The sequence below is a fragment of the Drosophila erecta genome, unplaced genomic scaffold (genome assembly GCF_003286155.1).
Source record: "Drosophila erecta strain 14021-0224.00,06,07 unplaced genomic scaffold, DereRS2 tig00000021-arrow-pilon, whole genome shotgun sequence".
Lineage (NCBI taxonomy): Eukaryota > Metazoa > Arthropoda > Insecta > Diptera > Drosophilidae > Drosophila > Drosophila erecta.
The window spans coordinates 8,173,375-8,188,312 of NW_020825198.1; the positions used below are offsets into that span (position 1 = coordinate 8,173,375).

Sequence of the window (14,938 nt, forward strand, 5' to 3'; positions counted from 1 at the left end):
ACGCACTCACACAGGCACACAAGCCAGCATCAGCCTACGAACACACTCTCAGGCGCACAAACACACACAGATTTATATACACATACATATATATATATAGCTTTAAGGACGAAAGAGGAGCCGCATCTGCGAGGCGTTGTAGCGTAACGAATCTCAGAAGGCTGCCACTGCTGCTTGATGCCAAAAATAAAGCGAGAAATGAAAACGTGGCAAAAGTCAAAGAATTGTTAGTGCACACCCTGGGAAATCTATTTAAGACTTCAATTTTCCTAGTTCCTCAGCTGTAGCATACATTTAGTGCGCGCCGTAATGCAAAATAAATCAGCATTTTGTCCCTAATTTGTTATCTCTAAGATTAATATAAATTTTAATGTAGCTTATAAATGCTTTATAAGTCAGAATACTTCCTCCTATTACTTTATAATCCTTTTAGATTAAATTGTACTTTGTGCAAGCATTACATTAATTAAGCAAAATGGCTCAATCAGTGTTACCAAAGTAAATGCGTCAATTGAATAACTGCCAAAAACTTTGCCAATGCGAAAACAAAATGTTCTCAATTGGATTATAATTTATACAATTTGCACTAAAGTTGGCCAAATTGATTGGATTATATTACACAGCTTGTAATTTATTTTGACAGACATTGAAGCTCGTATGAGTGATTAGTAAATTAGATGAAATGCATTTAAGTTCAAAGCCACACGAAATCTTGAATGCAAAGTGAATTGAAATTGAATTGAATATGATTAATAATATCGATTCAGATGGCCGAAGGTGGTAAATAATTGAGGTAAATTGGATGTTTAGCCATCAAAGGACACATTTTCTCTCAACCTTTTCCAGATCTACATTTATTTTTCATTAATTCACTGCAAGCACACACAGCGTGTGCAGTAAAATTCAGTCATTTTCTGGTCCCGAAACATATTCAACTTTGACATTTAACCTCCCTTTTTCAAACCCACTCCGCATTTTGCAGAGAACTGTGCTTCATTGACTCAACTTGATTAGTTGTTGCGACAGTTGTCGTTGTACCGAGTACACATACATACATACGTGTAGTCCCGAACATTTTGTACAAAATAATTACAGAGCATGAAATTGAATTGAATGAAATGCCATTTCATGGAATTACCCGGAAACTTTTTTCCTTCCTTCACTGGCACGTAAAGTTTCATTTTTTTATATATTTTTTTACCCTCAGTTTTCTCTATATTTATTTTGTAATGTCGTATGTGAGTGAGTACACGGGACAATTTCAACCTTTTTTTTACTCATGGTTTTTCTTCAGTTTGTAAAAACATTAATTAAATGCTCAGTCAGTGGCATTAAACTGGGCAAACTGTGAACAGAGAACATTGAATCAGTTCAAAATTTGAAGCGCACTGCAAATGAAAAATATATGGAGCATATTAAGTTTGTGGGCAAAAATCATTTATAAATACTGTTTCCAGCAAGCAAACAAAAAATTCTGAAACGGATTCAGATAACCAAAGGGTCAGGCAAAACAAAAAAAAAAAAAAAACTCAAACGAAAATGGTTTATGTTAAATTTGCTGGAAAACTCAAACAAACACTTTGGTGGCAAGCGGAGGAGGGTCAAAAGCAAATTGCAAATGATGAAACTTTGCCCATCATAAACGCCATTTTATGTTATCCAATATGGCGTCGCTTTCTGTCCTTTTTTTCCCTCGGCATAAAATTTTCACTTTTAGTTTTGGGGGCCGAAAAGTTTTTGCCGTACCGAGCGTTGAGCAGTTCGAGAGCATTGAGACAGTGAAAAAGCTCGGCTAATCGCACATATTTCCACATCAATAACAATTACCAAAAGGATCAAGGACCAAACAAAAACTCATCTCATTTGGTATGCAAGAGTATGGAATATTTTCACACAAGCAGGGATTTTCCACACAATTTGCCGGAGGATGGAATTTAAAATTCCAGAAGTTAAAGCAGTACGGCACACTTAACCTCGTCAGCAGCCACAATTTGGGTTAGTTGCAAATGTATGTCAGTTGCTAATTAGCTGCACTTCACTGGACCCCGTCGCATATAGAAAATAATAATGCATATTCATAGGCGCGCCTTCTATGTGGCGATGTCACGCATACGCCACGTGAAACGCCACCACTCAAAGGTCCTTGAATGCGGCAACAACAGTCAAAGCAACAACGGCAACAACTGCAACACGCAGCACATAAGTGACTTTTCCCGCGGTGGGCGTGGCCATCTGCCCACTTAGCACGGCAGCAGAAAAATGAAAGTATTATTGCGGTACTACCCATTTACATTGGATAAGTTGCTTGAAAGTGATCCCTAAATGCTGCGTTTACCTGCCGCTAATGCTTTTTAAATTTGCATAATACAAAATTGTATTATATTATAGTTGAAGATTTTGTATAAGGTTGCATGGTAGATTTTCAACATGAAGATTTGGTAATTTACCTGAGAATGTTAGGCATTCTACATGCAATTACTTTGAAAAAAGCACAAGGAAAACAGAAATTGCAGATACAAAATGTTTCAGAAAATCACACATTTTAACTAAAGGATTTTCCCTACGGTTTCCTCCTTTTTTTGCACTCACTATTAGTGTCTGCCGGGCATTTTGCCAATTCATTTTCACTTCGAGTAAAATTAATTAGGAATCAACAAAATGAGCAGAAAAGAAAAGGCAGTGAGCTCAGACAGTGCCTTACATAAATCTCGTTCGCCTGAGCCCTAAAAGTACAAGGAAAAAATTGCAAAACCCAAGAGGGAGCCAACGAAGAATAAAAAAAAACAAAATAGAAATAATAAGAGAAAAACATTTTTCACTCTTGGCAATGGACAATAAAGGAAAGACCAAGTTCCCCGCCCCTTCAAACAACAATGAGAATGAATGAATAATATGGAAAGATTTTTCAGTTGCATTTTTTCCCGCTGCTGAACTTATCTTTGCTTTCTTTGGACTTTTCTTCACTCTCCCTGGTTATTTGTAATTGAAAACATTTTTGTGGCTTTATGAGTGCTCGAACCACCCTCGCAAAGTCCCTCATCCATCTGACCAAACACACAGGCTAATAATCATTATTATTTCAGATTTATTTGCGGTCATTGGGGCTTGATTTTCGTTGTAATTATTGAAAATGTGCTAGCCAAGGCAGTTTTCCACTTTGTTACCCTCTTAAGCCCAATGGTTTGACCATTTGCTTGTGGGGATTTTTAATGAAATTTTCCTTGTTCTACACACGAACATTGAGTGTCATTATCATTCCAGTTCGTCAGTCAGCCAGTCAGTCAGCCAGTCAGCCAGGCGGTGAGTGAGCAAAGTCAGTTAGTCAAATATTTGTATAATTTGTCTTTATTGTCATTGACATTAGGCACATTTGTTGCCTCGATTATCTGGGCATTCTTTAAGTGGACAAACAGCTGACGCTGCTAATGGCAGCGGGCGTAAAGGGGGCTCTTTAAGTGGCTCTGTGGTTTCGGTGGTGGGTGGTTGTGGTGGTTTTCGGGGGCGGTGGTTACCCGCCTTAGACTTCTGCTATTTTGCTCAAGATTACCGCTTCTATTTGTGTCTCTATTTGAACGGGAGCTGTGTAATTTAAAAGTATGCTAATTTTTCTTTACGATTCGTTTTAGCAAACAAAAATCCATACATTCTTGTGCTCATTTGTAGGAAAATATTCCAATATAATATTATTATTTTGGAGTCATAAAAAGTTGAACAAATTCTAAACAAAATCCCATTCCGCTAAGCACAAAACTCATTTCCCTTTCAAACTTCTTCAGCCTGCTGAACTCATGCGATTCTCGGATTACCCCAACACAAAGCCTCTTCAAAATTCTTTTCAACTTGAAAATATAAGCACATTCATTTTTTTTCAGGTACAAATTAATTCCACTCCTCAGCGGAGGAAAATAAATGGTAATGAGAAACCAACTGGTAGGCGACACGCAGCCAGGAACAGGATAATCATCGGGCAAGATAAGCAAATTGACGGCGGCCATGGAGCCAACAGCCAGAAGATACCAGCTGAAGTCCATGGGCGCACACAGCGTGATTATTTCAATATTTAATGACTGTAAAAAATCAAAAGGAGCCTATGCTAATGGCACACTCGCAGAAAAAGGTTGCACCTACATTTTGCCCAACATTTGCGCTTCTAAGTACTGAAGTGTATACAGAGTTTAAGCCATTAGAAGTGCTTAAAACGGAAAATTCTTATATAATATTCGAAGTTACATTGGAATATTAAAGCTAAATTCTAGAGGCATTTCAGTGGCATGAAATAATTTAAATTCAAGCAGAATCAAGTAATTTAAATGCGAACTGCTGAGGAAAGGCAGTGCCGGAGGCATTGGAATTTTTGTCAAGGACCCCGGACCGCAGACCCCCAAGGACACTCACCACGGGCACGGGTATCACGCAGTAGACGCAGGGATGCCCACCAACAGCAGCGGCGGCGGTGGCGGTCGGCAGTCCGTAGGCGGCGCACAGATGGTGATCCGTCTTAAATATCTTTGTTGGCGGCGGCTGGGCAATCAGCGACGAGGAGGCGCTGGAGCACGTGTACAGCGTCGTGGTGGTGCTGGTGGTGTTGCTGTTGCAGGTATTGCTGCCGCTGCTGCTGTTGTTGCTCTTTATGTTGCTGCTGTCGCAAGTATCGCTGTTCTTGCCGCTGCTGCTGCTGCTGCTGCTGCTGCTTGTTCTGCTTGTGGTTTTGCTGGCCTTTGCTGCGAGTGCTGTTGCTGTTGTCCCGGCAACACTTGTTGTTGCTGCCGCTGCGGCTTCCTGTAGTGGTGGTGGTGTTGTTGTTGGTGGTGGTGGCGGCGGCGGCGGTGGTGGTGGTTGTTGCTGCTGACTCAAGGAGCTGGCCTTAGGATATTTAGCGCCTGACGGTGTTGCTCCTGCGGGTGTTGCGCCTTTCGGTGTTGCTGCTTGTGCTGCTGCTACTGTTGTTGCTCCTGCCGCCGCTGCTGATGCTGCTGCTGTTGCTGCTGCTGCTGCTGCTGTTGTGGCTACGGATGTTGTTGTCTGGACAACTGTTGCCACCAATTGGCTGACAGCTGCTGCCTGAAAATCGCCGGACTTTTGCTCCTGCTCCTGTTGTGCGTCCTGTTGGCTGAAATTGGCTAGCTTCGATGTTGCTGCGGGCAATGGCGAGGTTTTTCTCTTGATTGACGCAATTTTAATGGCTAATGGTGAGCAGGTTTGATTGTAAATTAATTTTCTGGGCTTTCGTCGTTTTTTCCCCTTATCGTTTGCGACTATTTGAGCCTTTCTGTCTGCCTTTTTTTTTGAAGTTTTCCTATTGATTTCTCATGAAGAACATTGACTAGTTTTGCTATGCGATTTTATATTGGCTAAACACTGAACACTTATTTAAGTTGAAATTTGATTTACTTTATTTGCAGTTACTTAAGCACACACATCGATAGACACAATTTATTTTTGTTTTTTTTTTTTATTCAAGCTAAGCTTTTTCAACTAATTTTTTGTTTTTTAATTTAATGGCAATTTGCTATATGTTTTTCACTCACAATTAAGCTAGTTTTCTATGTGTTTACTTTTAAGCTAGAGTCACAAATTTAATTTGGTTTTTTATTTTAACTTTATTGTCTCTATTTATCGCTTAGAGTGTTTTATATATATTTTTTATTAAAATAATACTGTAGATCTTTGCTTTGGTGTTCACTTTGAAGATTCCTTTAATATTTAGTTAATTTTTCGCTTGCTTTCGAGTTTTTAACCCTTTGTAGTTGTGCTTTCTTCTGAATTTATTTAGAGTTCTTAGTTGGCTAAGATTCGTAGGAATTTTCGCTGACAATTGTTGCGCTGAGAGACTGGAATCCTTGGACTACTTTAAGTAGTGAGTTCTTGAGCAGAATATTTGATGTAAACTTTACGATTTTCACGCCTTGTAAATAATACTGAACTTCACTTGCACTTCACACTTCCCGGTTCTCTCAGTGGCTAATATGTATAAATATATTTGTAAATCATGGACAGAATGAACTGACTTCGACGCAGATTACGTATACGCACGGAAAATGGAAATATAAATATATGTATATATATATATCGAATGCAGAATCTTGCGGTATGGCTTTAAAAACTTGTATATTCCGAAAAAACACAAAATGGCGAGCTTGCACTGTGTTGAAAGGATGTGTTGCAGGACTCCTTTGGGGACTCCTCGCTTGGCTATTTGTTAATAGTAGGATTTGTGTTGGGCTTGAATTTGATATTCGGTTAGGACTTCGATTCGATTTTGGCTTCAGACTTGGCTGTTGGTTGTCTCCGGCAATCTCAGTGTGCTTGGGGCTCTGTGGTCGCTTTCCGCTTTTGTGGTGCGCAAAATGAGGAAAAGGCGTTTGTAACTGAACTTGACAATCGTCGAATGGATTCTGAATTTCTCATTGAGTAAGGTTTTTGAGTAAGGCCTCAGAGCTCAGCCTGGCAGATTCGTTTCGTCTATTCAACTTCGGTTTTTCCACTTCGTGTGCTCGAATGCATTGGGGAGCCGGCAAAATTGTTTTCCAGCAACAGGATCCACAAGCCGACGCAGGCGCAGGACTCAAAGGCGTTTCGTATGCCATTCAGCACTGCAATTTGAGTCGGAGTTGGAGCATTATGTATCCCCACCCATCACCGTCTGGTCAGCAGCTTCCTCAATTGAAATGCATCCCAGCCTATATGGTCGCAATTACCTTAACAACTTCAGCCTGCTCTCGCAATTGTCAACATTGAATTTAATCACAAATTACTACGTGACCAAGCACACAAAACTTTGTGTAAGAAATATAAATATTTTTTGTTGGTCGAACTTTTTAGCAGCCAAACTCAAACACTGTAAAGTTTTTCACGCTTTCTCGAAACATTTTCGGCTGCCAAACTCAAATAGAAAATGCCAAAGAGAAAATTATACGTTGGAATGGGGCAAGGGAAAACAAATTATTCAGGTAAAATCCCAAAAACTGGGATAGAAAAAGCAAATCAAAGGAGTGTAAATGATATTTCCTTTTGGACAGCAGGAAAGTATTTAATTTCCTAATTACTGAAATGGGAAATAAGAACTTAGACTGACAAGTCAGAGAACGCCGAAGGAAATATTTTGTTTTCTGAAGCTTCTAGTTTATCAAACGGATTAGTTTAAATGACAGTTGGAGGAACAGGATGCAAAAATTCAACTTTGAAAGAGCTACAAAAATGTAAATGATGAATAAAATAAAATGGAAGCCTGAATCAGAAATAAATAAATATATATGGTTCATAGTTTTTAAAGACTAAAGGTTTTGTGGCTTTATAAATAGAAAAATTGTAAAGCTGAGAAGGGCTTAGTTTTTATTAAGATAATGTAATTTTCGATGATTCTGACATCCTCTTGCACTTGCAGTTTTAGCTACAGTAAAAGCCAGTAGAAATGATTTTGTTTACCCACTCAAACTTTTTGAAAATGTAATATCCAAAACTCTCTTCAAACTTGACATTTACAATTTTTTCCCATAAAAAAGCGGCCATTTCCATCACAAAGTGCGGTCCAAAGTAATTTTAAATATATATACAAGTATATGTGTATATATCTTCCCTTAACTCCATAAACTTCAGCAACTTGCCCGTTTCCTCTTTTATTTATTTACTTTCCTTTCTTCATTTTTCTGTGTAGGACACAAAATGCGAAATATAATTTTCATTCCAGCCACAATAACTGACGTCGACTGAGGCGCTGACTAAGCGCGAATGTTTACAATTTTTCCCGTATTTTCACCACCCTCAACAACAAGTTTTTCCTTTTTTTTCCCAGCATTTTTATTTTGGCATGGTCCGCCAGAGTGTTGTTGTTGCCGTGAGTTGAAAGCTGTTTAAATGAAAGAACGTTGCCGTGAAAAAAGCCAAAGCAACGCCTGTTGGCCATTAGAGGATGCCAAATAGATGTTGCCTACAAAGCGAGCACACCTGGAGGGATTGCAAGGAGTCTGGGGGGAGGATTGGGGATTGGATTGGGCTACCTAAAAACGCAGCAAACGAGCAACATCAGCCCCAGAATCGTACCACCCCCATCTCTTGGTATTATGCCGCAGCAGCTTTGAATAGTTTATTATATGGCATACATACATATATAAAGCATATACACCGAGAGAAATGGGCACAGGAAATCAGGCTAGTAAATGGCTTAGCTCACATATAATACTGGAGTCTTATGTGGATTATTAGAGGAGTTTTCTCTTTTATTCTTACTTTAAGATCCCCAAATGTATATTACTATATAGTTTGCAGTGCATCCATATAGCACGCAAGTAAACCCGATTTCGTCAGTTGAGGAAGGACGAAGGGGACTACTTAGAAATGTTGCCTTTGTGTGATTTCCATTTCGTGCTTTCCATTTTTTTTCTTTTTTTCGTGGGCGTGTTGTTGGTGCGCTTAGAAAGCAAATGCATAAATTACGATGGAAATTACACAATACACAAAACATTACACCCCTTAAAAATGTGTAATACCGTTGAAATTAGCAAAAAAATTTAAAAAAAATTGAGGAATTCCAGCTAAAATGCTGCTTTCTTTGGTGCCCAGTATGTGTGTTTGTGTGCATAATGATTTATCAGGTATGAGGATAATGGGGCACTATTGCCCCGATTTTCTTATCGAGATTAGACTGCCTGTACTGCAACTGTCAGCAAATTGATGGAGAAAATGGTTAGAAGAAATCCATATCATTGCCAGGCCGTGGCAGCCGCATCAGCGTTAGCAATTTTCCACTCAAATGCGTACTCTTTCCCACTTGCTTCCCCGATTCCCCAGTTTTTCCCTGATTTTCCACACATTTTCGTCCCGCATTTCCCGGATTCAAAGGACGCTGCGTATGACACATGTCGATTGCAGTGGCGCCCTCTATCGGCCGCAAGGCAAAAATGGCGCCTTCTATGTGGAAAGAAGCATCAGAATCAAAAATCATCAGCCTGAGTCCGATTTGAATGAGCGATTGAGTGAGTGAGTGACTGTGTGACTGACTGATTGACTGACTGGCGAGTGTGCGACCGAGTGAGCCGTTTGATTGCCTGATTGATGCACGGCGCTATTGATTGATTGATGCCTTTGTTGGTCCTTGATTGCTTAAATGTTTCGCCCACACTTTTTATACCAGTCTATTTCGAATTGGTTTTCGAGTTTCAAAAGGGGTAATCCGACTTACGTTTGAATAGTTCTGGGATCTTGGAATCTGCGGCGGCAATTGCTGGGCGTTCGATGGTCCCCTCATGCTGCCGCCCCCACCTCCCCCGCCGCCCTGCTGCTGGTGCGGCGGTCCACCCATCTGTTGCTGCTGCTGAGGGGGCGGGGCTGGGCTGTATCGTGGATGCATTGTTTCTAGTGTTTTAATAGCACTCTCAAATTGACTCGCGACTGCAAAAAAAAAGGGGGGAGTAAATGAGATAATGCAAGTTGGAAGGGGTTAGTCATAATTACTAATATTTGAGGTAGACTATGATAATCTCAACACGTTGCGGATATTAACATTTTGTTTAATTGCAAACCGTTTACTGCACCGTATTTTTTGTACAGAAAGTCAATTGTTTGAAAACGAACTGATTTAATTATGGCAAGTTTGCTTGATGTAATTAACTTAATTTGTACTCGTGTTTAGCGGGTGAACCAATACAAGCCAATTAAACAAATATTTTATTATAATGAATAAAAAGAGGTCAGTATTTTTTTCTACTAATTAACCTTCACTTCTATTTTTCTACTACTAATTCACAGCCCAACCCGTTTATTCTGCGTGCTGCACGACAACACTGTTCTCAACACTTTTTAGCTCTTCCTCTGTTTCTCTCTCTCTCTCTCTCTCTATTTATATTTCTCTTTTATCGCCTTCTGTGCCATATCCAGTTCGTTTTGCCGTGTTTCTAATTTGTTATTAATATTTCACTAGCAACTTTGTTGATTATTTTCAGCACCACTCTCGGCTTTTATTGGTTTTGTTCTTGCAACGGAGCGTTCAGCGAGTTATTTTAGCACTGGTTCTGTCTCTTTCCCGCGCGGCAGTTGCAACATTTGCATTTTGGCATTAAAAATAGCACACAGCACAGGCCAGCCAATTTTTTTTTTCGATTTGCAAATTTATTTTTACACCGCCAGACAGCCATAAACACACACGGGGCACAATAATTTATTGATATGCAGCAGGGGAAATTATTCAATTGCAAATTGTTTTACGCTATTGCTTTTTATCAATTGCACTTGTTGTTGCTGTCTTTTGTTATTGCTTATTTAAGGACAATGACAGCAAAATAGAGAACGAGAGCGCAGTGCACTAGCGAAAGAGAGTAGATAGAGAGCGGGAGAAGAGCGAATAGAAAGAGCACCGGCAAACAACAAGTGAGCAAAGCAAAAGGTGAAAAATAAATTTGCACTGCGATAAGATTTAAATACTTATTGCTCTCTCTCTCTCCCTCACCCACTCTCTTTTGTCTTTTTCGTATTCCTAGTTTTATTATTGTTTTTCGTATGCTGCTGTGCCGTTCTTATTTTTGTATTTTTATGCCATTGCTTTATGTATTTTTTATCGAGTGCATTGCTCTAAAGCAACAACATTCGCTTTCAATTAGCTGAGAGCCGCAAATTTGTTGCTTTTGCCATTGTTACGTCTGCTTTGCGGGGCTTCCAAAGGTTGTTTTTCCCCTTGTTCGATTTGCCTTTGGCTTTTAGCTTTGCCTAAATGTTGCTTACTTATTGAAATTTCGATTTATTGCTGGGCTGTCAGCTGCTGATGGCTCTTCTTCTTGCTTCTTGTTGCACGTTCTGTTTTTTTGGTTGCACACAAATACACGCACACAGCACAGTCGCACAAACACAACACACACACACACAGTCGCACGCACACGCACACTTTTTGCACTTGAGAAGTACTTCGATTCGGTTTAGTTTCGATTTTTCGCCCTTCTACTTTGCTGGCTTCGTTATTTGTTTGTTGTTCCGTCACGCGCTTTAATTTATATATTTATGCAAAATATTACAACGACAAAATATAAGTTTGCGCAGCCGAAAAAAACGAAGAAAGCGCAACGCGACAGCAATCGGCAATCGTATGAGCTTATTCTTCTTCTTCTTCTGCCGGCAACGCTCTCTTCGCTCTCTCGCTTAATTTACAGCAATCTACAGTGGCGGAGAAATGTCTAGCTACGACCCATAATATTTAATATTAACATTTTGCTTTATGTCGTTGTTTAGTAGTTTACTTTATAGTCGGGAATAGCAGAATAATTAAGTTCTTATAAAAATATCTAAGAAGCGTTACTATAGCTTTGGCATGTAGTCATGTAGAAAATATTTATTTCATACCGAATCTCTTGACCGCTATTGTATGATTTTCCTCTCTCATATTTTATTCTCTTAGAAAATTCTCTTATTATTGTCTCTTATGAGCTTGCCTTTTTAATTTTTAACAAAAACGGAGAACTCTTTTGTTATAATATGGTTTATTTCACTTATTATATTTTAGTGCAATTTTCTTATTAATATAATAATACAAAAACTGAGTTCTTATAAAAAATAAATAAGCATTATACTCATTAAACATACATAAGTATATATTTTGCAGTATTTAAGCTGAACCAAAATCACCTAGGAATCTAAAATGCTACAAAAATAACTATTTAATCAGAAATAGGCCAGGCTTCTACCTTAAGCTCCGACTTAACCAATACTGTAACCATTTGATAAGCCAGTTTTCCGTGCTAGCTTTAAAAAAGTTTCCTTTTCGATGTTGATGCACATGGTTGTCAGTTTTCCCAACCCCATTATTTCAGTTCATTACGCAAATGTTGCAAAATAAAATGAATAAAATAAAATTTAGGGGCCCAGAAGCTGTAAAGCCAGCAACAGCATCTAGTGTGTTATTTTGAAATATTTAAATAAAATTAATATTCTCAACAAGTGCGTCGCATAAAAGGGCGACACACACCACACGTCCTTCCGCCCACTTTTCATCGCCCACCACCCACCGCCCCCAAGCTTTTGGCACATAACAAAGGACTAAGGGACTAAACAAATGATGCATGATGACGACAACGAAAAATACGGAGATAGGGGGTTAAAACTGAAAAAATCGAAATGAGAGCGACTCCCACGTATTGTAAGCTCTGCCACGCCCACCGCCCACATAAAACCCAACCACTCAGACAGCAGCGGGCGAAAAAATACGAACATATTTATGCACTTACAAAAAGGCATTTACACTCCCTCAAATGTAGAATAATTAGAAAATACTACATTTAATTTTTTCATGAAGATTACCAAATATTAATTAGTTACAAACACTTAATTTAAAGGTGTTTTAATTATTTGTCTTGCTACTGTAAAATATACAAGCAAATACATACGTACCAGTGATGCCAATTTAGCCTTTTTCCGGACAGATCTGTCCTGTTTTTACTGCTTCATCCGGAAAAAATGTCAAACAGCCCTAACCCGGAAATCTGTCCTTTTTTAAGTTTGTCCAGCCAGATTTTAAAAATTGGTTAACAAGGGACCAAAGTGATAAAAACAAAGGCTTTCGCAAATACTGCAAGTGCAGCATAAATGCAAAAATGTATCAAATTCTTTCTCATAGGGAGACCAAAAAGCACGTGCAAAATACTAAGTGCTGTGCTCAAGTAAATAAAATAACCTTTTTGCTTGTTAAGTCCGATGAAGTGTGTCGCCAGGAAACCAAATTAAATTAAAAGCTAACTAAATAAATAATAATCATACAAAGTGCTACTAAATTAATCTCGAGCTGTAATTAAATAGTAATATATTATTTTGTCATAATTATATTAGTGAGGTTCTTAACGTGAGTAGTAAAAATTGTCTTAAATAAACCCTGAAGAATGTTTAACTTACTGTTGGAACGCAAAGTTATTGCCGCTTTGAATATTTGCTTAGGAATCATATTTTCTTGTAGCCCTATAATTCCCAACTGGTTCTAGCGAGGACAGTAAGGCATGTCTTCTAATTTGCCCGTCGAGCAGTGAGTGTAGTGTATGTGTAGTGTACGCACCGGAGTATGTATGTATGCACGTATGTACGTATGTAAGTATGAAGGATGTATGTCTGCACGTATGTATGTCTGCACGTATGTATGTATGTATGTATGTATGTATGTATGTATGTATGTATGTATGTATGTATGTATGTATGTATGTATGTATGTATGTATGTATGTATGTATGTATGTATGTATGTATGTATGTATGTATGTATGTATGTAATGTATGTATGTATGTATGTATGTATGTATGTATGTATGTATATATATATATATATGTATGTATGTATGTATGTATGTATGTATGTATGTATGTATGTATGTATGTATGTATGTATGTATGTATGTATGTATGTATGTATGTATGTATGCATGCATGTATGTATGTATGCATGCATGTATGTATGTATGTATGTATGTATGCATGCATGCATGTATGTATGTATGCATGCATGCATGTATGTATGTATGTGTTACTTGCACAAAGTAGTAAAAATTGTCTTAAATAAAGCCTGAAGAATGTTTAACTTACTGTTGGAACACATAGTTATTGCCGCTTTTAATATTTGTTTTGGAAACATATTTCCTTTTAGCCCTATAATTCCCAGCTAGTTCTAGTGAAGACTGTAAGGCATGTCTTCTAATTTAGAGTCACAAAATATTTCAAGTAATATCTCTATTTCCGGTCGAGCAGTGAGTGTAGTGTATGTGTTCTTAAGTGTGATCACTTGCAAGATCACATTGGCATTAACTAAACAAATAATTCTCATAAAAGAAATCTATCCTGTTTTTTCATCCTTTTTAGAAATGTTCAGCCTATTTTTTCCGTTTTTTTTCTCAATCTGTCCTTTTTTTTCTGAAAAATATTGGCATCACTGATACGTACATGTATGAAGTCAGTCTGTAAACAATGTTGTGCCACTCCCACCGCCCACATAAGCCGACAAACAATAAATTTGCAATAGCAACGACAAAATTTGAAGAATGGGCCAGGACCAACAAACCAGAAGAAGAATCAGGAGCAGACAGAAAGGACAATACTCGAAATGAAATTGGATGGCACAAAAAAAAAAATGGTAATACAACAAAACATGCAAGGAATTTAAATTTATCTTAAATATGCAAATTTAATGACACTATCGAGATATGCAAATTTCCCAAAGCAGCATTTTCAACAAAAATGGAGCAAGAAATCAACAAATTTTGAAACAGTGAAAACTGGTTAAGAAACACCTTACTCTATTTCTATTAAGATATCCAGAAAAATACAATTTTCGTAAATTTTCTATAATAGTTACAAAATATAGTTTAAAAACACAGAAAGTGTTTGTTCCTGTAAAATTCAGGCATAACCTTTAAATCAAATATCAATGTACTACAATCGAGGAACTACTGTGCCTGAAAAATGGGACAAGAAATCAAAAAACGCCAATAAATCGAAAGATGGTGCAGATAGTAAAAAAGAAAAAGGCAGGATCTCACGCACAGTGGGCTGAAACACTTTCGCCTAAAACGCATGAGAAATAACATATTGGGGGAGCGGGAAAACGGCATGCAAGATGGATGGGCTTGGGGGAGGGTGGAGAGTTGCCTGGAAAATGCGGAGGGGGTTGGGGGGAGGTGTGGCAACAGCCTCTCTGCGGCCAAAATGACGACGCGTTGGTATTTTCATTAAGTTTGGCACCATTTTCCTTTTGTTGCCCACTCCAAAACCCATTTTTTTCTACACTGCCTGCCCTTTTTCATGCATATTTTCGCAGCTTGCAGTGCAAGGAAAAGTATTGCAATTTTTTATTTATATTAATGTTTTAATTAATATTATTATTAATGTTAAAGCATTTGTAACTAATAAATGCGCAAAAACGGCTTCAGCTGAATTTATGATCCACTAACTAAAAACATTGATTCAATAGGTTGAATTATGAA

General features: G+C 38.2%; 1 protein-coding gene across 9 annotated transcripts in view; it reads right to left on the reverse strand.

Moving 5' to 3' along the window:
• Positions 1–11,121, reverse strand: part of LOC6544279 (protein alan shepard) — a 125,928-nt gene extending 114,807 nt beyond the window's left edge. For all 9 annotated transcript variants that reach the window (XM_015157795.2, XM_001971940.3, XM_026977803.1 and 6 more), the window contains exons 1-2: positions 10,714–11,121; positions 9,179–9,387 (exon numbers count right to left, since the gene is read on the reverse strand). In XM_015157795.2, the coding sequence (XP_015013281.1) occupies positions 9,179–9,346 (168 nt within the window). In that variant the 5' untranslated portion in view covers positions 9,347–9,387; positions 10,714–11,121. The remainder of the gene's footprint in view (positions 1–9,178; positions 9,388–10,713) is intronic.
• Between the last annotated feature and the right edge of the window lie 3,817 nt (positions 11,122–14,938).